Here is a 26133-nt window from a genome sequence, read left to right as displayed (position 1 = left end):
CGAACCCGCCTCGTACCCCCGGCTGATTCCAGCGTGTCCCCGTGGCTGGCATCTTGGAGGGGTTATTCCAGGCCCAGCCCTGGGACAGGGGCCAGGAAAGCGCTCGGGAGGCCAAATCCCCGTCGCGGAGCTGGGACGGGGCCAGCCAAGGCTGTTTCCTATGGGATTTGGGGGGGGCGCTCGGGAGGGGTCCCAGTAGTGGGAAAGCTCCAAAAGGGACGCTCCCACCCAGCAGCACCCCAAGCCCCTCGGCTCAACCGCGGCACAGCAGGGACCCCACGGGAAAAGGGGACCCCCCCCCCCCAGCTCCCGCGCTGCGGAGGCGTCAATGCGTCCAAGGACACACGAAGCGCGGGGCCAGCGAGCAGGCGGGGGGGCTGGCCCCGCACTCACCCTCCGTCACCGGCACCCCCCAAGCCTCCCCACCGCCACGGCAGATTTTACCGTCAGGGTCACGCTCGACGCCTCACCGGGGGGGGAAAAGCGCAGGACGGTTTCCCACGCCGCTGGCCGTGGGAAAGAGAGCAGGGGCGTGAGACCCCCTCCCGCCTCGCCGTCCCCTTCCCTGGGGTCCGGCCGCACCCAGGACGGGCGGCGGTGGAAACCCAAAAGCTGGTTGATGGGTGCTGCGACCCAAATCCACCCCCCTGCTTTCTCTCCCCCAGGACACAGCCTGAGCAGAGAACGGCAAGCTCAGTGTACGCTGTGGGGCGGGCCGGTAAAACCGCCCGGGGTTTGCTCCGCTTGCGGGCGGCGCCGAGAGGCCACTGAACTCGTTAGGAAAATTGCAGCTGCGAGATCCGATCATGGCAGGGAGGTTACGAAAGGCGCTGCCGGCCACTGATCCCAGCGCGGCCCAGTTACTGCCGGGGATCCCATTAAACATAAAACCAGAGCAGCTTCGCCGGCCAGGGAACTCAACTCTCCTCTCCACTAGCTGGGGCTCCGCTCCCTCGCTCAGGGAGAAGGGGGAGCGTTTGCGTTTCGTTAATTAACCCCGTTACTGCTGCCGATCACAAGTCCCTTGCCGGGGACGCGGCCGGCACCCGGACCGAAGCGACTGCCGCTTGTTCTGGTTTCCCGAGAGCGACTGCTGCAGGGGATCCTGTTTTAGAGCCCCAGCACTGAACTGTTATCTGGTAAAAAAATAATAATAATAAAAATTCTTATATCACACATGCACGTGTATATATAGAGAAATACATGATATATATTAATCCATGTGTGGTTTTGAGGGGATCTTTGGGACCTTCACTACAGAGCCAGGGCTCAAATCCCTCGCGGTCTCCGAAAAAGCTTTCAGGAGATGCCGACGGCAAAGAGCGACGCGGGACCCAGAGATCCGGCAGCCTCTGCGGCCGCGTGCCAAGCCCTCGGGGAGCCGGCGGGCTCCCGTAAATCACCATTCGCTGGGAAGCGCCAAAGCCGGCCGGGCCACCAGAGAGCAATTAGCAGTTTGCGCTCTTGCAAGAATTAAATGCGACGGGAAGAGACGAGAGCCACGAAGCTGCCGGGTCCTCAGCGCGGGCCAAGCCGGGCGGCATCCGGCGTGCCAAGAGCTGGAGGGGGGAAACCGTCGCTCCCCCGGTGCCGCCGCAGCCTTTCGCCGGAAAGCGCCAGTTCGGAGCTTGTTTGGGCGTGAAAATTCAAGCCCGAGTGGGTTCGGCGTGTGGCGGCCGGGGCTCTCCCCACCTGCCTCGGCGTCGGCGAGGCGTGGGCGGGCGAGCGGAGTGCGTCTCGCTGTTCTCGAGAACCGCCACCCGCTCCTCGGAGGGGAGGGAAAGGGAAGCGCTCTCGATAGGCAGCTCGATACGCGCTTGCCAGCTGGGGACAGACGGACAGACACGCGCACGGTGAGGGCTTGGGACGGTGGCCAAGGCAGCCACCCCGCCCCGGGCTTCGCCGCTTCGGACGCAACATCTGGCTCTGATAAAAGGGGAAGAGAAAAGGAAAACCAAACCGAAAGCGCTGAGCAACTTCCTCGGCTCCCGCTCACCGCCCTGGCCCGGATGTGGCCGGCGCTGCCGCGCAGGGTGGTGCTAGAAATGGGGGAACTCCCGATCGGGGGGCACAAAACCGTCTCCGCCGGCTTGCGGCCCACCCATCTTCCCAGAGCGAAGCCCAGCAAGTTTTGGGGGGGTTTGGTGCTATTTGGTTTCACCTAGCCATGTTTTTTTGGCTTGTTCACAGCAGGAGGGGACGCAGCCCTTCCTCCAGTCTGAGCTCACCCGCTGCCGGGGCACCGTCCTCCCCTCCCAAAAATTGCCCTGCTGGGATTGGGAGCCCTCGCTCCGGGGAAATATTTGGGAGTTTCGCAATAAATGCTCTGGCTCTGCGGACGGAGCCTAGGCAAAACCTCGCCTTCCCCCGCCACCGGCAGCACCCCAGCCCCTGGCACGCACGGGGACCCCAGACCCCAAAAGCTGGGATCTGGCACCGGAGCGGGGTGCAGCCGTCACAACAGCGGGGCAGGCGTTACGCCCCGTCGGGTCGGACGGCAGTCGGACCCCGCGCCAAGGCCCGCGCTGGCACGCCGCAGGCCCGGGCGCAGGCGAGGGCCGTTCCCTGCTCGGTGACACCGTTTCCTACCCCGACCCCCGCGGAGGCTCTTTGTGAAATCCCGGCTGCCGCTGCCCGGGCGAGGGGCGTCGTGTGACACGCAGCCATGTGTCACGCCGGGGACACTGGTGGGGACCGGGGGCACACGCAGCCGGGTCCCCTCTGCGGCCACTCCAGCTCTGCATCCCCCCCCCCCCCCACCGGGGGTCTGGAGCCCCACGGCATCACCTCGGGGGGGACGTGGCCGGAGAGGGGTGCGGGGAGCAGCCCCAGCCCCGACGCCCCGGCCAGGGGCAAGCGTCCTCCCCGGGGGCCGGCATCCAACCAGGGCTGCGGCCAGCGCACCCTCCCCGGGGGCCAGCACCGGGGGCCAGCGCATCCTCCGCGGGGGCCAGCATCCCGGGGCTGAATCCGGCGCATCGCGGGTGGATGCTCCCCGAGGCCAGCGCCCCGCACCGGGGCCAGTCCCCGGCCAGCCTCCCCCCCTGCCGCAGCCCGCGATCGCGCCCCCCCTGCCGCCCCCGGGCCCGCTCTCCCCCCCCGCCGCGGTACCTGGCTCGGCTCCGGCATGGCCCCTCCGCCGGCCGTACCCGGGCCCCGCCGCCGCCGCCGCCACCGCCCCCCGCGCCGCGCCCTCCGCGCCGTGCGGGGGGGGGTGGGGGGTGGGGGGCGGGCCCGGCAGCCTGGGAGATGTAGTCCTGGGCCACCCGGCGGGGCTTGTGGGACTTGTAGGAGGCGAGCGGGGGCGGTGCCGAGCCCACCCGGCCCGCTGGCATCCCCCGTACCCACCCCGGGACGTCCGCATCCCCCGCTGCCCACCCCCGGTGCCCACCCCGGCACTCACAGCGGCGCATCGGCAGCCACCCCCTCCCGGTGCCCACCCTCCGCACCCGGGCATCCCCCCGCCCCGCTGCAGAGCCCCTGCTGCTGAGGCCGGGCGGGCTCGTGACAGGGATGACTTAAAGCACTTGGGGGTGCGCGCCGCCGGCGGGACCCGTTTTGGGGCAGAAAAAAACGTCAAAACTCCCCTTCCCCCTTTGCAAGCCCCTCCCCGGGGAAGGGGGGGGGCTGCGGGGGAACAGCTCCGGGGTAGGGGCGCGCTGTGTCTTTAAGTAGGCCGCGCAGTGCACGCTGGGAGATGCAGTCACTTGCTGAGGAGCCGCCCGCAGCGGGGGCGGGGACTGGACTACATCTCCCAGCAGGCAGCGCGCCCGCCACGGTGGGGGCCGGGCAGGAGCGTGGGGAAGCGATGGCGGCAGAGTGGAGCGTCCTCCTCCTCACCTGTCAGCGCGGCGGCTGCGTCGCCGCCTTCCAGCGAGGCAAGCGGTGGGGCTGGCGCTCGCCCTCTCCCCGCGGCGGGGCGGGGGGTGCCAGCCCTCAGCGCCCGCGGCCTCTCGCTTGGCAGAGCTGGAGGCCCGGCGGCTGAGGGGCGGCCTGGGCCCGCGCCCCCCGCCGCTGCTCCTGGCCGTGGAGGACCCCTGGGCCCGGCTGGGCAGCGGCGGGGCCACGCTCAACGCTTTGCTGGTGGCGGCCGAGCACCTCAGCGCCCGGGCGGGCTGCACGGTGAGGGGCCCTGCCCTGGCTGCGGACTGGGTGGGGTGAGCGAGGTGGCAGCTTCGGGTGGGCCTGAGACGGGGTGAGGGGCGGCGGGGGGGGGTGGGTCGCTGTCCCGTCCCCCCTGAGCGTCACCTGCTCTGCCCTCCCAGGTGGTGACCGCCGACGTCCTGAGGGAAGCCCGGATCCTCATTCTGCACACGGTGAGAGCTGACCTGCAGCCTGGGGACCCCCCCCAAGCCCCACCACCAAGCCACCTCGCACCTTCTCCCTCCCCGTGACCCACCCTGTGCTCCCCGTCCCACCAGGGCCGCGACTTCTCCTTCGATGACTGCGGCCGGGCCTTCACCTGCCTGCCCGTGGAGGAGGCCGGTGCCCCGGCTGAAGCTCTGGTCTGCAACCTGGACAGCCTGCTGGCAACCATGACGCACCAGGTCCGTGTGGCCTGTGGGATGGGGCCCTGGGCTCGTGCCGAGCGCCTTCGAGGTGCCTTCAGCGGAGCGGGAAGGGTGCTGGGTGCCCTGCGAGGGCCAGGCCCCTTCCGTGCCGTCCCTGGGCACGGGGCCCTTCTCTCTGCAGCTCTGTGTGGGCTCTCCGCCTGGCGTGTGGGTCTGCAGCACCGACATGCTCCTCACCGTGCCCTCCGCACCAGGTGAGTGGGTGCCAGCCTTGCCTCCGGTTGCCGCTTCGGCTTGGGACAGGGCTCGGAGCTTGCGGTGGTGCAGCCGGTTCAGCCCGTGCTGTGCCCCCATGAGGGTGTGGATGCTCGGGCATTGCTGACCCTTGTGCAGTTGGGAGCATCCGTTGTCCGGCAGCGAGGTGGCCAAGGCTGGACGCTGCTGGCACTGCCTCTGCCATGGGCCCAGTTTTCAGGCAGTTGTGCCCAGTGCGGGTATGTTCACTGCCCCAGCGAGCACTAGTCTCTGTTTCTCTCCCCAGGGATCGACTGGGATGGCTTCCAGGGCATCAGAGTGATCGCGGTGCCTGGGAGCCAGGCCTACGCCAGGAACCACGGGGTCTACCTCACCAATGAGCAGGTCAGGAGCAGCTCCCCCTTCAAGGGGTGTCCCCCAGGGGGTCCTCACCCCTTTAATCCCTTGGGTGCTGAGGTCTCAGCCCTGCCGCAGCTGCTTGGCTTGGGGCGCCCTGAAGAGCTCATTGGAGCAGTCTCGCTCCCAGGGGCTGGTGCGCGACATCATCTACAAAGGCACAGAGGCCCAGATCCAGCAGTGTGCGAGGCCTGATGGCACCGTCCCGCTGGTACGGCACGACTCGGGCATCTGTGGTCCTGCCAGCTCTGTCCCTCATGTTGCCGTGGCCGTGGCCTCAGCCCCGCTGTGCCCTGGCAGGTCTGTGGGGTGGTTTTCTTCTCCTCTGATGCTGCTGAGCAGCTGCTGGCTACCCACGTCATCCCTCCTCTGGACGCCTGCACCTACATGGGGCTGGACTCAGGGGCACCACCCATCCAGGTGAGAGCCCCTCTGAGGGGCACGGGACCCCCTCACCCCACAGGTGTCACTGCTGTAGGGCCTGTTTGCTCCTCTGCTGCCAGACTGGGGCAGCAGAGGTTGCAGAAGACAAGCACCCTGGGAGCAGGGTGGGGGTCAGGGTGGCTGTACCGGCCAGCCTGGCCACCCTCAACAGGTCCCTTCTCTCCCCAGCTCTCCCTCTTCTTCGACATCGTGCTGTGCATGGCAGAGGGGATGACGGAGGAGGAGTTTGTGAAAGGTGGTGGTGACACCAGCGTGAGGAGCGCCCGTTCTGTGCTGTGGACAGCTCTCCATGCCTTCCCTCTCAGTATGGGTGAGTGATGCTGCAGCAGGCACAGGTGACACGACCCGTCCCTGAGCACCCTTCCCCTGCATGGGGAGAAGTGGGGTGGTCGGGGCCTGGCACCCGGCTGTTTCTCCCAGTTACTGTGGGTGCCCAGGTCTTCTCTCCCCACCCCTTTGGCTGGGGTTATTCAGCCTGGCCGCCCTTGGCTCGCATGGGTGTCAGACACACCCATGTTTGCCCTCGGTGACAGCTCTCCTGTCCCCCTGCAGCCTGCATCCCCGACGCGTCCTATGACTACATGACCACCTCTGCGAGCGACCACATCCGCAGCCTGACGCTCCTGCCCGGCTCTGCCAGCCACCTCCGCTTCTGCAAAACGGCTCATTCCCACGTGGACGTATGTCCTTCCGTCCCCAGCCTTGCTCTCGCACATTTTTTGGGGGTTGCTCCGGGCTGTGTGGCCAGACCCTGGTCCCACATGCCTCTGTGCCCTCTGCAGCAGCCCTCTCTCCTGGAGGACGGCTCTTCGGTCACCAACTGCCTGCTGGAAGGAGCCGTGCGGCTGGCGGCCGGCAGTGTCATCCAGCACTGTCACCTCCAGGTACGGCTGGGGTGGGGGTCACCCCGAGTTCTCAGTGCGCTGAATGGGCAGCAGGGTGAGGTGGCTCTGGCTGGGATGGGGGACCCACGGCTGTGACATTTGGGGTGCTTTTCCTCTTCAGGGCTGCCTTTGGGTTGGTGCTAGGGACCCTGGTGTCTGTCACCCTCCCCAGGCAAGGGGAGGAGGCTGGCACTGCTGGGCTGTCCCTCCCTGGGGACCAGGGCAGCTCCCTAGGGCCTCTCTCGTGGCTGTGAGCCCTGGAGGCTGTCGCCTGGCCTGAATTTCTGCAGTCAGTGTCCCTGCAGCCCTGTGACAAAACACAGTGTGTCCCTCTGGCATCTGGCTCCTGCTGGGCCCAGCTTGTCTCCCGGGATCATTGTCCCCTTTGGAGTTCAGGATCTGGCTGTGGTTTGGGGGTGCTCTGGGCCCAGCTGTCCCACTCAGGGCCCCACTGCCTCTTCCGCAGGGTCCCCTGGAGATTGGTCCTGGCTGCCTCCTCTCAGGCCTCGCCACAGGCTCCTCGCCAGCCCTGCAGAGCTGTCCCCTGCAGGACGTTGTCCTGCAGGGCCACCACGTCAGGCTGCGTGACCTGCCCTGCCGCGTCTTCACTCTCACCGGCCGCCTCGACGACTGGCAGGTATGGGGGCAGCGAGGTGGCGTGAGGCTCCCTGCGAAGCTGGGGCATAACCGTCCCCTCTGTCCCCCTGCAGAGCCCTGCCGACGAGGCCACCTACCTGAACGTGCCCTGGGCTGAGTTTTTCCATCGGACAGGCATACAGTAAGTGCCACGTGCTGGGCTGGGACAGGAGGCTTGGCTCCCCTCCTGGAAGGTGTCCTCGAGCCCCAGGGCTGCGCTGATGGGCCCCTCTTCCATCAGGGAAGGGGACCTGTGGGACGCCGAGACACCGCGGAGGAGCCGCTGCCTGCTCAGCGCCCGACTCTTCCCAGTGCTGCACGCCTGCGAGGCGCTGGGGCTGGAGGACGTGCTGTGGCTGCTGGCCCCGGCGGCGGTGGCCAGCGAGCGGCTGGCGCGCTGGCGGGCGGCCTGGCGCATGTCCTGGCAGGAGCTGCTGCCCTGCCTGGACAAGGCGGCCGAGCTGGACGCCCGCCGGGCCCTCTTCTTCCTGCAGGGCCAGCGCAAAGTGCGGCGGGTGCTGCTGGGGCGCCGGGACAGCAGCCTCCTGCCCCTTGCCCGCAGCGCCGTCCACGAGGGCTATCACGAGGCCATGCTGGGCACGCTGGACGAGGGTGAGCTGGACTCTCATCTCTGTGTATGGGGGCTGTTTGGTGCTCCCCACTCCTTCCAGTGACCCCCCCACAGCAAGAACCTCTGGGGCTGCACCCCCAGGGCGTCCGACAAGGCAGGGTGGGCACAAGCCAAGCAAGTCCCTCTGCCCTGGAGCCAGCTTGTCACAGAAGTGGGCTCATTTGAGGCAACCCACAGCCTGGCTGCAGCTTTGCGACATCCTTCTATTTTCTAGTTGCCTCCACGGCCAGCGATGCTGGCATTGCGGCACGGGCGCTCGCCTGCATCGCCGAGGTCCTGGGCTGCATGGCTCGAGGGGAAGGGGGCTTGCGGAGCGGGCCCGCTGCCAACAGGGAGTGGGCCTCGGCTTTCAGGCTCCTGGAGAGCGGGGACATCGCTGGCGGTGTGCGGGAGCTGGCTGCCGAGCGGCAGAAGTGGATGAGCAGGTGAGGCTGGGGCTGGAGAGCGGCAGCTACCCGGTCCCGGGCATCGGCACGCGGGGAGCTGCGGCGGCAGGCTCAGCATCTCTCCTTTCCCAGGCCGGCTCTGCTGGTGAGAGCGGCTCGGCATTACGAGGGGGCCGAGCAGATCCTCGTCTGGCAGGCGGTGATGTCCTCGTGCCAGTTTGTCACCGTGGGGCAGGCAGAGCTGCCACCCTTGGGGCACTGGGTGCAGGTGGTGTGTCCGGCTCGCCTGGACCTCTCCGGTGAGTGCATCCCCCCCGGACAGATGATCCGTGTCTCACCCTGTTGTCGCGGTGCTGTGGGGAGCTGATGGTGAGTCTCGGCAGGCGGTTGGAGCGACACCCCCCCCATCACATACGAGCACGGGGGGGCCGTGGTGGACGTGGCGGTGCTGGTGGATGGATGCCGGCCCATCGGTGCCCGGGTGCGGCGCATCGGTGAGCCAGAGCTGCGCCTCATCAGCCTCGGCGGGACGCCACGGAGCGAGGCGGTGGCGGAGCTGGTGTGCCGGGAGCTGGAGCACCTGCAGGATTACTGCCAGCCGCACGCACCGGGTGAGGTGTCACCAGCCGCACGGCCTGGCTCCGTACCCGCAGTGTCCTGACCCCGTGGTGCCAGGGTGGCCCTCTTTGGGAACGATGGGATGAGGGAGCGGGTAGCACAGACATCAACTTTGCTTTCTCTTTTTCTTTTCAGGAGCCTTGCTCAAAGCTGCCTTCATCTGCACCCAGGTCGTGCAGTTCCCCTCGCAGAAACCCCTCCGGGCCCAGCTGATGGAGAGCTTTGGGGGCGGCTTTGAGGTGCACACGTGGTCCAAGCTGCCCCACGGCTCTGGCCTCGGTAAGTCTGCAGGGAAAGGGCTGGGGAGTCCCTCACTGGTGCTGGAGAGTCCTTCCTGCTGCCAGCACTGGATGGGATGGGGTGGAATGGGCAGCACCCCTCACTTGCCCCCCCATCTCGCGCTCCCTGCAGGCACCAGCAGCATCCTGGCGGGAGCAGTGATGGCATCGCTGTACCGGGCGGCCGGGAAGGCTGCCAGCACCGAGTCCCTCATCCACGGCGTCCTGCATCTGGAGCAGCGGCTCACCACAGGTACTGGCTGGGGGGAGCAGCTGGCCCACGGGGTGGGGAGCCCGGTGGTGGCTGAGGACCCTCTGCCCTGCAGGCGGGGGTTGGCAGGACCAGGTGGGCGGCCTGGTGCCCGGCATCAAAATCGGGAGGTCGAAGGCACAGCTGCCGCTCAGGGTGGAGGTGGAGAAGATCCCGGTGCCTGAGGGTTTTACCCAGAGCCTCAACGATCACTTGCTGCTGGCGTACACGGGGAAGACGCGCCTGGCCCGCAACCTGCTCCAGGTAACGCCTGGGCGCCCCCGAGTGCCGCAGGCTCCGGCCTCTGCTTCCCCCCACAGCCTTTAGCCCCCATCCTCTTCCTCGGTGCAGAGCTTTGCCACCTGGATGGGAGCTGGCACCGAAGGCTGTGGGTGCTGCTGGAGCCGGGAGGATGGTGACAGGGACGTTCTGGCCTCTTGCAGGACGTGGTGAGGAACTGGTACGCCAGGCTGCCCTCCGCCGTGCAAAATGCCGACGCGCTGGTGAGCAACGCCGAGGAGTGTGCCCAGGCCTTGAGGCAAGGTGTGAGCCCCTGAAGAAACACAGACTTCCCTGGGGGAGAGTCTGTGTGGCCCTGGGGGGCAAAGGCTGCGGGGCTGCAGGCTCTTGCAGCTGCAGAAGCCTCAAATTCACCCCCCCAGGCCTGGCATATTGCTGGCAATGCCTGAAAACCAGCGCATTACAGGCAATGCCCCAAAATTCAGGCTTGAACGAAGATTTTGAGGAAGGGGAAGGGTTAGACACTCTGAGTCTGGTTGATTTTCCACGAGCCATCTGTGATGGGGCTGGGGGCTGTGCCCTAGCCTGTGTGGTGGATTCATTTGGCCTTTGGCTGCTGGGATGCTGCGGAGGGGAAGCTGGAGCATTAAAGCAAGCAAATTCTCCCCCTGTGGAGGATTAAAAATAAACGGCAGTGTGACAGGGCTGGGTTTGCTTGCGCGGCAGGCAGAGCTGGGAGGAACTGGGGAGATGAGAAAGCAGAATTTAGCTTGGGCTGAGCAGTAGAGGCTCAGGTTTCGGCTCCATGGGCAAGAAATAAAGGGAAATAGTTTGAAATACCCTCTCTCCTGCAGGTAACTTGCCGCTCCTCGGGAAGTGTCTGGACCGCTACTGGCAGCAGAAGAAATGCATGGCCCCTGGGTGTGAGCCCCTGGCCGTTGGGCGCATGATGGATGCTCTCCAGCCCTACGTCTACGGGCAGTGCTTGGCTGGGGCTGGCGGCGGCGGCTTCCTTTACGTCTTAACCAAAGCCCCTCGGCAGAAAGAGGCTTTGCACCAAGTTCTGGCAAAAACCGAGGTGAGATGTGAGCTCCCAGGCCGTTTGCAGTCGCAGGCGGCCTGCAGAAGCTTGCTTTATATAGCACAAGCACTAGGAGCATCCCACCCCACCATGAGTGGGATGAGATTGCTTGTTGTTCTCCTGCCCCAACCCATAACTTTTTGTGGTGGTTTTTGTTTGTTTGTTTTTCTCTTCTCTCTAGGGACTGGGCAACTTCAGCATCCACAGCATCGAAGTGGACACGGGCGGTTTCTCTGTAGAGGTAGTGGGATGCGATCCAAAGGATGGTGCTCACCCTGGAGAGGACATGGCTCTGTGAAGGCCCTGACCTGTTCCTGGCAGATATGCAGGGCAGGGGAGGGAGCAGCCAGATGCCTTCCAAAGCTGAGAAATCCCCGCTGCTTTAGAGGCAGCTCCTTCAGTTGACTCTAGGAGGTGCCTTAGGGCTTGATGTGGCCTTTTTTGTGCTGCTACTTGCCCCACAAGTCACAGAGGCTGGAGAAGCTGTGACAAGGTGGGCAGGCAAAACTGTCCCCAGAGGGTGGCCTTGCTGGAAGGACAGTCTGCTAGAGCCTCCAGGCTGATTTTGGGGTTTCACCCTGGCTTTCATTGTTCTCCAAAGGGGAAAGAATAGCATTTGTGATGCTGCCTGTTAGCCGGAGCCTTCCTGCTCTTGCAGCAGCAGGGGCCTGCGCTGCCCATTCACCATGGAACACTCCTGCACCAAGGATGCACCTGGATGTGGAATCAAGTCCCTGTCCTGTGCTGAGAGACCATTTCTGCAGTGAGTTACTAATCCCTGCAGTGTCTTTGAATAAAAAAAGACTTGTCCCAGTTTGTGTTTACGCCCCTCTGTCCCTATCAGGGCTTTTCCCTCCCCGTGGGATAGCAAGGGCCAGGCAGTGCAAGGGCAAAGCCCTTCCAGGGATGGGTAGGGCAGGACCTGCACGCAGGGGCTGCTCATCACCCCCACAGCCCTGGGTGCCAGGGGACAGCAGGAGACAGCGGGCTGGCACCTGGTGATATCTCGGGGGGGGTCTGTACTCACGCTGTGCCAAAGCCAGCTGGGGTTGGGGCAGGAAGGTCCTCTTGATGCCGTGGCGCAGGGTAGAAGAGCAGAAATGGCAAACAGCTCTCGTCCCTCATCTCTCCAGCCCCACAGACGCACCCAAAGCTGCTGCTCAGCCAGGCGAGGTTTATTTACAGCACAGCGGTACAGGGCACAGCAAGCCATCAGGGACACAGCCCCGCTTCCTACAGCAGCTTCCTAGGGATTTTCCAAGCACCCTCCCCACAAGGAAATAATTCCTTTCCCTTCCACAGAACAGTCTCTGTCTCCCAGGTCTCCCAGGCAAGCTCTAGGGCTCAGGATGTGTAGGACTGCAGTAGCTGACCCTTAAACTGGCAGCACAGAAAGAACAGGATTGTGGCCAGCAGCACGGGCAGCGTGCTCTGTGCAGACCTGTATTTAACACAGCACACAGCCCCCAAGTTCCCAGACCACCTGCGCTTTCCGCAGCACAGCGGAACAGGGCGCTAGCACAAGCTTGCCCTCAGACTAGCACAGGTCCTCAGAAATAGTGTCACACTGCTCTCAATGTGAGAGATTGCTGCCTTGTTTCTGCTCCCGCAAAAGGACAGCAGCTCTTCCCAGGCCCAGGAAAGCCCTTTGCTCCGAGGAACACGCGCAGAAGGGCAGACATCACCACATCCCCACACCTCTAACGGCTGGCCCCAGGGCAGGACGTGGGCAGGATCCAGAGCTGCAGCCTTCCTGCTTTCCTCCAGCGCGGCACTGACCCAAGCACCGACCAACTACAGGCGCAGCCGCTTTATGTCCTCGCTGCGGAAGTCGATACGGAGGGCCAGCACCTGCCGTACCTCGGCGGGAGTAAGGCGCCACGTGAGCGGGCCGGAGTTTGGGCCCCAGTAATCCAGGATCTCCGTCACCTGGAGAAAGAGGAGAGCTGTAGGCGACAACTCGGCACCGACCGCCCTCGCAGGTGAGTTCAGACTCTGGCTACAGTCACGGTACTCCCTGCCACTAACCCTCTGCAGGCAAACGTCCAGCAGGCATGGGGCAAACTTTGCAGCTTCTCCCTCCACCATAGGTGTGACAATGTCTGGATGAGCCCAGTTAAATCCATGTGGAGTCCAGCTGGGGCTCCCACACTCCCCCAGTAAAAGCAGACAAAGTGCAGCTCACCCTTTCCAGATTGAGGATGGTGGCCATCTGGGACAGCCGGGCAAACTTGTCGCGGATGGTCCAGGTGGTGACCGTGGTGAGATAGGCTATGAGAGACCTCAGCTCCTTGTCAAACTGCAGACCGCCAAGCTGTGGGGACCAAGGGAGCCCTGGTAACTCCAGGCAGGCCCAGGGGTTGTGCCCAGCACACAGTGAACAGAAGTTACAGGGGCAGGTCTCTGAGCAGGAGGGTGCCAGTTAGACCATTTATTGCAGGTTAAACTGACTTAGGCTTAGACCCACCTTAAAAGCCAGCCCCTCATAGATGCAAGCTCTTCCCAGCCCCATCACAAAAATACACTTTCTGTGCTAACACAAGGTTTCCCTGAGCTGGCCACCAGCGGTGGCAGAGCTTCTTTGAGGGTAATATTTGCCTCTGCCTTGCCCCATCCCTTTCCTGAGGGTTTCCTGGCAGAGCATCTCTCTTACCCTGCTGAAGGTGGATTTGAGCAGCACTTTCTCCAGTTCGATGGCTATGAGACTGGTCATAAGACCAGTGAGAGTGTCGTAAATCACTGGAGACAGTCCAGCCTGGAAGCAGAAACGCATGTCACTCTTGTCAGGAATAACTGAGCAGAAGTCCACAAAACCCAAGCCTATGAGAGCTTTCAAATAAAGATCCATCACTTGCAGGCTCAGTGAGTGCCGCAGAAGCGATGCAGGTATGTGGGGTGTGCAAGCAGGCTTTGAGAACTGTAGAAGAAGGGGGTGACTGGGTCTCTAAGAGCTCTGCAAGGCACCGGGGGACATCTCTGCCCACTGTTCCTGAGCAGGAGAAGAGCTGGGAGACGCCACGTGGAGTTCTGGCCAAAGCCTGGCGGGCTGCCACATCCCTCCCTCTCTCACCTTGAACTCTGTCATCTGCTGTTCCAGATTGACGATGAACTGCTGGACCCAGGGATCGTTAGCTTCATAGTCACTGAACTCCTCCTGACATTGAAACACATAAAAGGCTTGTTTATGTGGCCTGCCAGGAACAGCAGCAAATGGCCCAGAAGACAGGGAGGGAGGCCCCTCCTGGAGCAGCACTGCACCCCATTTTCTCGAGCTCCTCTCTAGCCAAATATCCCTTTCCAGGCTTGGATGCAGAGCAAGTTCTGGGTATTTTACTGTTGCTCTGTGCTGAGGAAAGAGCAGAGAACTGAGGGGAATGAGACAGCGGTTGGTCTGACTGTGCTGCTGAGCAGAGTGCAGAAGTACAGCTGGAAGCAGAGAACAGAGCCTTACCTCCTCAATGTTGTGGGAGACAGAGAGGAACAGGTTGATCCAGGGTTTCACCTGAGGTTTGATGGCTGTGCTGTTCAGCTCATTGAGACCTTCCTGAAGGGGACAGGAAGAAGGGAGGACACTGACTGAGCACAGCTAACATCCAGCGACACACAACCTTTACAGCCAGGCTGTCCCCAGTGCTGCCTCACACCCTCACTGCAAGCTGGGGAAACTGACCCACACAACTTGCCAGGAAACTGAACTCAGAAGTCCCAGATCCCACACTCTTCCAGTGCTGGAGGGCTTTGAGGACACCACAACAACAAGAAGCAGAAGGAAGTTGGCCCAGAAGCTGCCATTGTGCTGACTTGCAGCCTGAAAGGTCCTCGGCTTCCTCAGCCCTGCCCACACAGCTACAGGTTTCCTGGCAGGAGAGAAGCGTCCAGTTCACATCCCACCAGGGCAGGAAAGGATGCAAACACCAGCCTTTCCACTCAGTGCCAGCCAGGAGGACACCGTGATTGGACTCAGCTGATGCTGCCCACCTCCAGTGCAGCTCAGCTTGGTAGGAGAAGCTAAAAGGAGGAAAAAAGCTGTAACCACAGTGAGTTCCCTGCATTAATCATAACTCCAGCACGCGCCATCTCCCCCAAGCAGCAGGTTGTCAGCAAAGGCTGTTCTGTCCACTTGGATGCTACAGAACTCTCTGAAAGCCCTCTCCTGCCAGCCACCCCCATTTGGCTCAGCAAGACATCAAGAAAGCTCACCCAGCATGAAAACTATTCAGGTACCAACTCTGCCTGGCATTTGATAGAAGTTTTTAACTCAGAATGGCATTTCTGAACAGGCCCTGCTGGCAATTGCCCTTTTCCAAGGCAAATTCAATGTGCGTGTGACTCAGCCCGGGAGCTCGCTGCTCAGCCTCCTGACGGCTTTGCAGCCAGTTTTAATACCACACTAGCGCTGGACTGGAGTTTTACTCCTTACTGATGAGCTCTTTGGTTTCCATACTGACCACAAGTCTCAAGAGAGTTCACAGACAAAATGACCCTGAAGGCATCTGACTGCAGTGAACTGCAAAGCCAAATGAAAAATGATCTGGTTCCTCTGTGAAGTACAAAGTTGATGGCAAACTTGGGTCAAAATATTCTGTTTTGTTTGGCTTCTTTCCACAGGAGATAACAGGTCTTCCTGCTCTCCTCTCCCTGCCAGAAACCACTGTGAAATTTCAGGGCATCAGGCCCCAGCGTACCACACAAGACAGTGGATTTAGCCAGAGAGCCTTCTACCCCATGCCAGGAAATATTTCTTCTGTTTGGGAAAGGAGGGAACATGAGAGAAGAGCAGCTCTTTTCTACCTTCAGCATTGTCTACTGAGGCTCTGGACAACTTGATAACGTGCTGCACCACGAGGGACGATGGAGGAGATGGAAATGGTATTAACATTTCTTCTCCTGAAAATGCTGAACCAACTATGACTCTGTGCTGAGTGAGGACAAACGGAGCAACTTTCCTTCTGGCTCTGCAGCTGCTTCCAGTGCTTTTTACGCAGCCGCCAGCTGGTGCAGCTGCGCAAACGGGCTGGATGTGTTTCCATGCCTCAAAGCTTGACTGATTTGCTCCCTCCTGCACCCCCACCCAGCACTGCTGGAGTTAAATGTGGCCCAGGCCTTGCGCTGAAATTATTCCTGCCTGAGCTCTCCCTGAAGACACCGGACAGCCAGTGTTGGAGGCCAGCGGTTAACGCAGCGAGACACTCACCTGCAGCAGGTCACGAAATTTGTTGGAGATGGCGGCCATGTCAGAGAGGCAGCTGTCAATCTTGGCCTGCGCTTGCTCACCCCCGAAGCCTTGGCTAAGCAGTTTGCTGCAGTCGCTCTGCAGGGAAGAGATCCATGAGCAAGTTGCAAATTAATAACCCGGGCTGTTTCTATCCCTTCGTGTTGCTGAGCTCTGGCTGCCCAACCAGCACGCTTGCAGGCTAGAACAGACGCCGAACTCTTGCCCCCGTGCAGGGAGAGGCTGCTGGCTGCAGCTAGGGAGAGGACAGCAGGAAAGGAAGCCAGGGGCTATCTAGCCCATCACCAGAGAACCACAACCTCTCAATGATGCAGTGTTATTGCACTGGCTCCTGGCCTGTACCAGGTTGGTCAAGCTGGAGGAACTGGTATTTCCAGCTGCTGCTGACAGAGATTGCTCTGCCAGCTCAAAATTGCTTTCCTAAGGCTGGAAGACAAAGACCTCAGGAATTTGAACATAGTGAAGTCCAGAGGGTTTATTTGACCCCCCGCCAGGGAGGATATTACAAATCTGATTATAGAAAAAACAGTAAAGAATCCAAACCACACCTCCAAAGTCTTCTTTAGGGTCATGATGTTTTCACTGCAAACTTCCACATTGTTCAAGGTCACCTGGGAAAAAAAACAACAAAACAAAGCCAAGTGGAGTTCAGTAGAATCTCCCAGCACCTCAGCCCCAAGTCCACGATGCTGCAGCGAAGCCCCACTTGCAGGTGACTGGTGGAAGACAGGATGTACCCCCAACTTCCTGTGACAGTGCAATGAAGAACAACAGACCCGGAGTGGCAGAAGGTTTATACGCTATGTCCAGAGAAGCACAGGAGGCAAGAAGGCATTTGTATATAGGCAGGAGGAATCAGCACCCCTCCTGCCAGATGAGTAGCTGTTCTTCACTAAACAGGCTGTTCTCTACCTGCTGAAGCTGAACAAAGTGTCAGTATAAGGCTGGGGTTTGTGCAGACAGGGAAATGAGGCAAGCTGACAGGTGAATGAGGAATTCCAGCAGAACTGACATTTCAAGGACTTTACTTCAAGAAATGCAGAAACCTGTAACCAAGAATTTAATGAAATGGAAGAGTTCAGTCCCTCCCGTTCTGTTTGTCGCCTTCTCTCCTTGTACAAAGTCCCAAGGAGCCTCTTCAGCACTGGGTGCTCACAGCAACTTACAGAGAGAGAGACAAGGCAGGGTGAGCCAGCCCCTCTCCAGTACTCAGAGACTCTGCCCACAGGTCTGCTCAAACAGTGGGGCTGGCTGAGGGGAGGGAGCAGATCCAAAGTTGCTCTCCCAGTGAGATCTTTTCCAGAATGCAAGGCCTATAGAGTGTCTCACCACGGGGAAGGATGTGTTATCCTACAGAAGACAGGAGCGACAGCCCTTCACATGCTCTCCAAGGGGTCTCTAATGCCCACTGCCATGTTCTGGCCTGCTCAAGCACACAGGGAGTTGCAACACTGCTGTCAGGAGAAGGCAGCAGCAGGATCTTGCAGGCCGAGCAGAGCAGACAACCCTGCTCTAATGGAAACTCTCCAATCTGATAAGTAAAAATGAAGGAGCTGTGAGCTTGGGCTAGGAAACTTTTTGATCTAGATAAAAGTGTGGGTGAGATGCTCTCCAACCACCTTTTGTGCAGAGCCTGTGAAGAACAGGATTGATGGACACCTCCAAAGAGCACAGAATCTTCCCCAGTCTGCAGGGAATCATCACTGCAGCAGCCTAAGAGGCAGTCACAGGATCCTATCTGCGAAGGCCTGGTGTGAAAGCCCTACAAACACGAGGTAAGGCAGAAGCACCTACCAGACATCTTAAGTCAGGCCTGAATAGGTGTTCAGGTTCTCGGAATATGTGATAGTTGCACCAATCCTGTTCCCAAGAGCTCCCCGTTGTCTTTCCCCTCACCCCAACTCATTCTACACCAGAACAGCCACCAAACTCACCAGAAAGGACTGCTTGGCCTCGTCGGTGCTTTCGATGCCTTTGGTATCGAACTTGCCCTGCTGCAGGCTGCTGTGCATGATGTTCACGGCACTGGTCACCCCTCTCTGGAAGTCCTGGAAGGTCGTGGCCGGAAAGCCCTGCTTCAGCTTGTTGTACAGAACCTCCCTATGGTGCAAGCAGAAGATACCAGGGCTTAGAAGAAATACTGCAAGCCACAACAGAGTGGCTGTGTGACACAGGACAGCGCTCTGGCTGAGCTGTGACCTGAACAAGGTAAATGGAACTTCACAGGGACAAAAAAGGGCTGGCAAATATCTCCTGACAGTATCCAGAAAAACATAACCACTCAATTTTTGACCTTTCCCAAAAATCCTGCCTGCAGCTGTCTGCTGTCTTCAGTCACAGTTCCCTACTCCTATGTTGGGAAGAAAAACAGGAGCAGGACAATTTCTGCAGGCTCACCCCAAGTTCAAGTTACTAAGCAATCTCACAGGCAACCCAGAGAACAATTAGGGGTGACCGTGTGCCATCAAGCAAGGTAGCACTCCAATGCTACGTGGTGATTCAGTCTCAGAGGGATTTGGGGTCACGAGGTTCCTTTTTCTGTCTGTCCTGCAGGTGACCACCACTACTGTGAGAAAAGCATGCCTAGCTCCAGCTTCTCACCTGATGCTGCTTCCTATGAGCACCTTCCATGGAGAAAACAAATGCCGGTTCAAAGGCAAAGAACATGAGGAAGACCATCTGACAGCAAACTGTTTGCAGAATGTGAGACGGAGGCAAGTTACAAGGAACCTGGTCTATTTTCATTACCTGAAGTCAGACTCCAGCTCAGTGGTGGAGTGGTTGATCATGGCACAGAGACAATCTATGCTGGAGCTGGACAGAGCACGCCCGATGCACTTCTTCACTATATAAAACACGTCATCCACCATGCTGGAGGTGAGCTGGCCCTTCTCATAGCTATCCATGGCAACAGCCTGCAAAGAAAGCTCTCTCAGTGCCCTGAGCTCAGCGAGTGAAGGTGTCCTCTGAGAGCAGTGCTGTGAGACCAAAGTGCCAGCCTACCCACTTCACCCTGAGCTGAACTGTACCACGTGTGTACTGGCACCGCTCATCCTCGTTTTCAGTAGCCCACAGACCCAGAAGATCTGGCTCTGGAAGATACTCAGGAGCATGTTTGCAGTCAAAGTTCAGAAACAGCTGCTTGCTTTTCAAGGCCAAGGGAATCAAAAACCCTTCCCAACAACTGCAGACCTGCCATGTACTCATCTCCTTCCCTAGGGATGCTCAGCAGAGGACTGTGGAGCGCACACAGAGGTCTCAGCCACCGGCAGAGAGCGGAGGCTATTGCAAGCAGCAGTCTGAGCCCTACCTTGTTGACAGTCTCCCTCATGAAGTATTCTTCCATGGTGATGTAGTAGCCAATGAGCTCCTGCATGGTGCGGCTCAGCAGACAGTTGTTGAGGAGCTTGTCCAGGTATTTTTGATGCTCTACAGAACACAAAAGAGAATCATCTGCAGGGACCAGGTGCCAGAAAGCAGTTCCACCTAATCCCCTTGCTGCCTGTCTCATGAGCACCCAACAGACACACACCTGCAAAGCCCAACTCAGACTAAATCACAGGCCTCAACTGTGGAGCTGAAATTGCTGAGCTGACTTTTTCAGGTGACAGAAGTGACTTCCAGAGCTCCGTGGAGTACCAAAACCCTGAGTCTGTTTTCCCTGTGGCCTCCACCTTCAGGATCTGCACCTGCAGCGATCAAAGGGCCCTCCTTCTCTTTGGGGACCTTGTTTATTATGCTCTCTAGTCATTCCTAAGGTTGGTTTCCCTGTTAGAGGGAACAGCCAGTGCTGAAAACAGATTTGGTGAGGCCAGGCTACCCAATCCTCTTCCACAGAGTGCTCCCAAAGGGTCTTTACTGATCCTGTGTTGCCCTGCTCTGCTACTAACTCAGATTTATCTCCACTTCTGGCTGCAAGGAGCAGAGAGTCTGCAAGTCTTGGTATTCAAGGCGTTACCTTGCTTTACTTCCTCTGAGGCCATCGAGTCTCCCACCTCAAAATCAGATATTATTCGTCTCTTGATGAACCTCAAGTAGAGCTCACTGCGGGCATTCATCAGGGTGACTTCTGTTAAAATAGGGTCAAGTTCCCTGGAACGGACACAGCAAGAATCAAGGTAGCAAGACTACAAAAGGAGAGGCACTAATTTAACTGAGTTAAGTAGTGTGTTCTCTGTTGTCTTATTATGAGATCAATACTGCCCCTTTTCATCTGTGCCGTCGAGTGGCAAAGCTCAGCAGAATAACTGGTATATGCAAAGAATGGATATACAATCAAAGCGTCCTGAAAAAATCGTTACAGAGAAGCTTCTTATTCCCTTGTGGATGTGAGAACAACCACACTAAAATCACAGCAGTCAGGACTGTGAGACTCTAAGCAACCTGATATAACTCCAAAATGAGCCCCGTTTAGAGTGCAAGGTTGGACTAGAGACCTTTGGCAATCCTCTCCTACCTGTTTTGCTATGATTCTGTGAGCCCTATATGGCCAGTGCTAGAAATGTCTGGTCCCTGCCACCTCCATGTATGTGCTCTTGCCCACAGATTCATGTGTTTCTCTGAAAATGATGAAGAATCTGTTTAAGCTCAACAGCTCAGGAAACATGAGACAAAAAAAAGCATGTGACAATACAGAACACAGTATTCAGACTACAGATGACTATGAAAAAAAGGACTGTCACATCAGTAGCTTTTTTATCGGTGTGCTCAGAAGAACTTTACAAATCCTGCTCAAAGCCTTATGACACAGGAGTGGGACAAGGAACCATTAGCTTTACTTCACAGATGAAAAAGCAAAAGCTGAGAAAACCTGGGATGCACGCACTATTGCTCAGGTCAAATAGTAAGTGGATCTCTATATTATCGCTGAAATAATTAGTCTTGTAGGCTCACAGACAGATCTCGGGAACTTAAGTTTTCTTTCAAGGCATGTTTAGAAGTCATGCAATGCTAGAAGGGCACATTCAAATGGCCTTACTTAAGTGCTATGCAAATACTCCATTAGCAAGAAACTGACGTTACAGAGTTGCTGCAGCAGCAGTACAGATTAAATAAGACCCAAAGATTTATTCGTGATTGTGTCACAAATTATCTGCCCAGGGAGCTGCTCCATTTCATGGGCTCTGAGGTCTGTACTGTGACCATCAGAAGGCAGTGGGCACAGGCAATTAAAGTCTCAGTCCTTCGTGTGCAGTGATATTGTCAGCCAGCAATGTTTAGGGCCAAAGCTTGAAAGTAATGAGTAAGCAAAACAAAGCACCACCGCAGAAGCTGCCTTTATAAAAGGGCAGTGAAGGACATCTAACAATTGGATTTTATGCTTTAGTAGCCATAAAGCCTCTGGAAGACAGCGAGAGTTATCTAAATGCTAAGTAGTGTTAACAACAGCTCAAGAGTGGAAGGTTAGAGAGCAAAAAGAGGTTTTGTTTGTACCTTGGTTCAATCTTCTCTGCAGAAGAACTTCTCATCATGCTATTCTGAACTTGCTGGAACTGTAATTACAAAAAAAAAAGGAAGAGTCATCAAAGTCTTTGCTAGTGACTTGGAGTTAACAGCTGCTTCTTGTGCTGTAGCCTAAGGAGGTGCTTACTCAGGGAGGGCGACAGGAATGCTTTGCGGAAAGCACTGCCAGAGATGGGAACTGCATCAGGGAAGGCGCCCTGCAGAGCAAAGAATCCTGTGCTCATGGTCCATTTACCATGCTCACAATGAATTCTTCCCTCCAACAGAAGGGATAGCTACAAGCTGGACCCCTTCAGCCATCAGCGCAAATATAGAGTAAAGCAAGGTTTCTCTCAATACACAAGGTCAAACTTTGCCACCTCTATGGCAGCTGGAGCCCCACAGAGCTGGATGCAGGCTGCAGTTGGCTGCGTCAGGCTGCATCACACCCCTCTTACCTGCCTGTGATAGTCCCTCTCTTTGATGAACTTGTCCACCACCTTCTCCACCTGCCGGTCGCACTCCACTTGCAGATGCTTGATGAGGGTGTAGAGCCTCCCCGGCCCGTAGTAGGTCTCCACGATGGGCTGGTGGGTCTCCACAACGCGAGCAATCCCTGCAGGGAGAGGGGAAGCATAAGAAAGAGACTCGAGCAGGAGTTCCCATCCAATCTGGACCCAGAGCAGAGCTACAGAGAGAGATCCAGAGACAACACCTAAGAAGGGATCATTCAGTCCCCAGATAAACAGTTTAGACTGTCCAACCACTCTAGCACCTCACTGAAGGCCTGACATTACCAACCCTTGTTCCATGGCATCTTCTCTCTGCATATGACACCTTCCATCCTCTCTGCTGTTTATTGCAAGGCTGTAGTGCAAACCTCCTGGACTAGAAGCCATCTCTCTTCCTAAAGAGAGCTCCCGCCATGCAATGCATCTGCTGCCCTCCTACCCAGCAAGATACAAGGTATGAAGCTTCCACGGGAGAAAGCTGCACGAGCTAAATCTGGCAGGGGGCCTAACTCCCATCCAAATTCAGTCTCAGCTTTCAGCATTTACCAGGTTACAGAAGAGCACTGCTAGGAAAATCAGCCTAGGGAAAGTTCTGCTCTTATCTGTCATGCAGACGCCCAAGAGAGCAAGCATTAGTGAAGACAGCACCTCCTTGGAGAAAAAGCTCATCTCCAAGGAGGTATGTCTAAAATATTGCTTTCTCCTCACAAACTCTCTACTCCAAGAGTTAGCAATGCTTCCTCTCTTTGGACACGACTGCCAAGAAAGCCTCGGTAGCTCTAAGGACCTTCAATAGCAGCAAGGGTGCCAGGCTCGGAGAGTGACTTGGCAGTGGTGCAGCCTGGAATTATAGCAGGCTTAATAAAGAAGGCAGTTAATCACCATGGGATCTCAATTACTGTCTTTGGCGACATTCCCGCAGAGCATTCATATTCCCTCTCTCTCTTCCCTCTCTGCTTTCAAGCTCCTGTGGTCCTCCTTGAAGAGCAAGGCCTGGAGGCATCAACAGCTGCTCGGTCTTAAGGGATTCGACTTGTTTGTCTGGGGAGCTGCACGTCTGCAGAAACCTTCAGGGAGCAGCCATTTGTTTTGGGGATACAGAGAACAGGAACGCCTGGAGGCCAAGCCAACAAATCCTTTGCAAATGCACTTTGTGCCTTCGCAAGCTGTACGTAGGAAAGCTTGCTTACTGTAATGCCCTCTCCTGACTGGGAGGCTATTAGTTGTGTCCCTGTCCCATAGCTAGAAAGGGAAGGGAGCATTTTGTGATCTCCCGGAGCTAAAATTAAAAGTGTTTAAACTGATGGAGAATCTCATCACAGACTATTTTCAATCCATCAGCAAAGAGGAAAGGACAATTACCTTCGAAGAGAAGTGTAAGGGTGTCCGCAAAGATGACAGCAGCTCGACGGTCACTCATGTCTGTCCCCATCACCAGCTGTAGGTTCTCTTCTGCTTTGTTGGCCACCTGTGTGACAACAGGACCAGTTAGCTGGTAACACTCAACAATACTCTTCATCCCATAGAGTGGTCCTCCATCCTCTGCCCCGCAGGGCTTTTGCTGGCCTTCCCATTGCAAAAGCTATTGCTGTTGTTCTTCCATTGAACAGAGATCCTTTCCTCTCTTGTGGAAAACTCAAGGATCAAGGAGAGGCATGTTTCATAGAATCTCTTACCTGCTTGCAGAGGTACTCTGAGAACTTGCTCAGCCCCTCTTCATGTAAGCCTAGCAGAGGAAAGATCTTGAAGAACCGTTCCACCTGGGGCAGGTCTCCCTGCTTCATAGCTGTGTCGAATTTCTCTGTGACAATCGTCTTCAAGCGCTGCTCTGCCTCCTGCAGGAGCTTCAGGTTGGCATCAATTACACCCCCTGGCCAAAAGAACAGAAAAGTGACAGCACAATGTCAGTACCGTATCAAGAGCTACATTTTTTTCCCAGCAGAGAGACTAACACTGTGCAGCCCCAGGGTGAGAAGGCAGAAGACGCTGGAATTCCCCTACAGGCAAAGAAAGATAGGTAGGTGTGCGATCTACTGGAAAGGTGGCTGATCAGCATATCCTCACAAACAGTTCTTACCTTCCTTGCCCTGACGACTGAGCTCAATCACCGATTTGTCCAGAGACAGATAGCGATGGATATGAGCTGCGGCTTGTTCGTAATCCTCATTTCGCAGGGCTGTTTGAACTCCATCCATGCAGAACTTCAGGTCAAGGATGTCATCAGCTCTCTGAATGGCCTGATAGAGTCGATTCTGCAAGAAAGGCAACCAGTAAGGCTTCCTGCTGTGGGCTGGACCAGAGAAAGAGAATTATGAGGAGAAGCCAGCATGGGCAGGGGAAAAGGAAGAAACAGACTGAAGCAATCCTTCTCTACGTGATAAACAACTGCGTAAGCAGAAACACCAAACTACTTAAAAAGTCATAAGACTAATGACTCCAAAAGACAAACAGCATTTACCTGTCAAAACTCAGCTTGAACTTAGAAGCCATACCTCACTTCGACAAACAGGCAGAGACCAGAGAGACAACCAACACATTATCTGTTTTGATTTGAGCAGCTGTGCTGGGCGCTGGGACTCGATGCCTCTTAGCCTACCTCTGTACAAAGAACATGACAGCCTGGATTCCTGACCACTCCTGGGTGACGTGACCATCTCCACTGTCCTCAGCACTGCAGCAGTTGACGAAAGAGCCAGAACAAAGACTAACCTCAGCTTATTCACTGTATTCTACCAGGAGCTGCAGGGACAGAAGGGGATGCTGGAGAACTAGCCGCTACACAGAAAGCCCTAGGCATTATTTATTATTGTACTCTGCAACATCCAGGAGCCCAGCAACATCCCATTACCTAACAACACTAGAAAATACTAAAACAAAGAACAAAGCAGTTGCCAGCCCACCTGCCCACTGAAGAAAAGAGTGCATTTCTCTATCGCGCTGCGAGCACACAAGCAGACAGAACGTGGCTTGGTGGTGACAAGTCTCAAACGCCCCCTCAGTGCAGTTACCTTGGCAAGGTCAAGCTGGCGGACTTTACTGCTGACGTTCTCGGCCAGGTTACAAGTGAAGGTGATCATCCCCGCCAACTGCTGGGCATCGCCCTCGATGAGCTGCAAATTGGGGCTGGGAACACAAGCAAATTGAACGTGAGATGCAAATATTAAGTAGCTGGATCGTCTACAAGAGCAGGATGGTTCTTCCTCCAAACCCAGTTGCTCCTGTCAGCAACAGCATCTCTCATTTCATGCCTCTTTTGAGCAAAGCATCAAAACCAAACAGACTGCTTTGGAAGAAGCTGCACAGACAAACGGCTGTCTCACTACCAGCCAGGGTATAAACGAGGCACTGAGGCTTTAAGATACTCCCCACTTCTGAAGTGTAAGGTGAAGCCTGTGAACTTGTGCTCCAAGCTTCTACTAGACATGACAACACTTACAATGACTTCCCACACAGCCTGCACAAGCTCACCGTGAAGAGGCACTAATGTCTGTCCACACCTGTAAACAGCCTGACACAAGACATCTGATCCAAGCACTGATGCCAAAACCTGACAATATCTGGGGTGAGACCTTCAAAGAACTGCTCAGCCTACAGCAAAGCGGGTTGGTGACTGTGAGGATGGAGCAGTTCCCTCTGTTAATGCTGCTGGGAAGAACTGGGATGAGTTTCCAACTACTCCTCCCTACCACAAACTGATTTAAAGTCCAGTATTTTCTGAGAATGAATGTGCTTTCCTCACAACACTGAAAGGAATTTTCACATCACGCAGTAAGCGGAGAGGTACTGAACAGCGTGCAGAAGCAGAAAGATAGGGAGAGGGTGGGGATCACTAACCCCATGCGATGAAGTGCAACCATCTTGTTTTCTATAGTGCTTTGCTGTTCCAGGAGGGCATCCAGCTCTTCCTGCACAACTTTCTGAAAGAAAAGGACAAAGAAAGTCTTGTGTGCCTTCAGCTCTCCTCCAGGCCAGCAACTTATCACAGACCCTACATCCAAATCCAGGACACGCAGCTAGCAAGGCGTAAGTGCTTCCAAGAGTTCATATGACAACTAAATCCCTCCTCTCACCACAGCAGCGGGCCGGAGGGGGCTGGAGCACCGAACACCTCCGGGGTGCCGCGTCCCGGGCCCCCCCAGCCCGCCCCACCGAAGGCCACACCGCCTGATGGGCCCTCCCCCCACACACCTCCTCCTCACACAGCCGGCTGTAGGCGGCCTCCAGGTCTGACAGATCGGTGAGCGACTGAATCCGCTCCATGGAGAGGGCGGAGGCGGCCGAGCCGCCACCCTCTCCTCCCGGCGCCCTCGGGCCCGGCGCCGTGGCCGCCGCCATC

The 26133-nt window shown here is 57.5% G+C and overlaps 2 protein-coding genes across 2 annotated transcripts; one reads left to right on the top strand and one right to left on the bottom strand.

Moving 5' to 3' along the window:
- Positions 1-3808: 3808 nt before the first annotated feature.
- Positions 3809-11423, top strand: FCSK (fucose kinase). The gene is made up of 23 exons (XM_086758297.1): positions 3809-3878; positions 3965-4122; positions 4266-4316; positions 4422-4547; positions 4693-4765; positions 5053-5150; positions 5293-5373; positions 5463-5582; positions 5775-5916; positions 6159-6286; positions 6389-6490; positions 6957-7127; positions 7201-7268; positions 7368-7738; positions 7972-8182; positions 8276-8442; positions 8527-8754; positions 8897-9040; positions 9173-9292; positions 9366-9553; positions 9733-9832; positions 10384-10607; positions 10792-11423. The coding sequence occupies exons 1-23, from the start codon at positions 3809-3811 to the stop codon at positions 10906-10908; spliced, it is 3258 nt and encodes a 1085-aa protein (XP_086614423.1). The 3' UTR covers positions 10909-11423.
- Positions 11424-11764: 341 nt separating this feature from the next.
- On the bottom strand, positions 11765-26132 carry COG4 (component of oligomeric golgi complex 4). Its single transcript, XM_086758241.1, has 19 exons — positions 25986-26132; positions 25632-25714; positions 24806-24920; positions 23875-24049; positions 23474-23667; positions 23160-23265; positions 21744-21901; positions 21277-21335; positions 19802-19935; positions 19154-19272; positions 18592-18758; positions 17778-17943; positions 16392-16454; positions 15805-15921; positions 14062-14154; positions 13681-13764; positions 13264-13365; positions 12796-12924; positions 11765-12539 (listed from the first exon to the last, which is right to left on the bottom strand). Exons 1-19 carry the CDS (start codon positions 26130-26132, stop codon positions 12405-12407), a joined length of 2346 nt encoding a protein of 781 aa, XP_086614367.1. The 3' UTR covers positions 11765-12404.
- Position 26133: the final 1 nt, after the last annotated feature.

The sequence above is a fragment of the Chlamydotis macqueenii genome, chromosome 13 (assembly GCF_036417535.1).
Source record: "Chlamydotis macqueenii isolate bChlMac1 chromosome 13, bChlMac1.mat, whole genome shotgun sequence".
In the NCBI taxonomy this organism is placed as follows: Eukaryota; Metazoa; Chordata; class Aves; order Otidiformes; family Otididae; genus Chlamydotis; species Chlamydotis macqueenii.
This window is presented reverse-complemented; position numbering and strand designations above follow the sequence as displayed.

What these genes read in the sequence shown, in the direction of transcription:
- FCSK (XM_086758297.1), top strand. Translation starts at nt 3,809, where the DNA reads ATGGCGGCAGAGTGGAGCGTCCTCCTCCTCACCTGTCAGCGCGGCGGC. An exon ending in CAGGGGCACCACCCATCCAG is followed by an intron (nt 5,583 to 5,774) that starts GTGAGAGCCCCT and finishes TTCTCTCCCCAG; the next exon opens with CTCTCCCTCTTCTTCGACAT. An exon ending in GCCGCCTCGACGACTGGCAG is followed by an intron (nt 7,128 to 7,200) that starts GTATGGGGGCAG and finishes GTCCCCCTGCAG; the next exon opens with AGCCCTGCCGACGAGGCCAC.
- COG4 (XM_086758241.1), bottom strand. Translation starts at nt 26,132, where the DNA reads ATGGCGGCGGCCACGGCGCCGGGCCCGAGGGCGCCGGGAGGAGAGGGT. An exon ending in CAGAGTACCTCTGCAAGCAG is followed by an intron (nt 23,266 to 23,473) that starts GTAAGAGATTCT and finishes GTTGTCACACAG; the next exon opens with GTGGCCAACAAAGCAGAAGA. An exon ending in CTCAGAGGAAGTAAAGCAAG is followed by an intron (nt 19,273 to 19,801) that starts GTAACGCCTTGA and finishes TGTGTTCTGTAG; the next exon opens with AGCATCAAAAATACCTGGAC.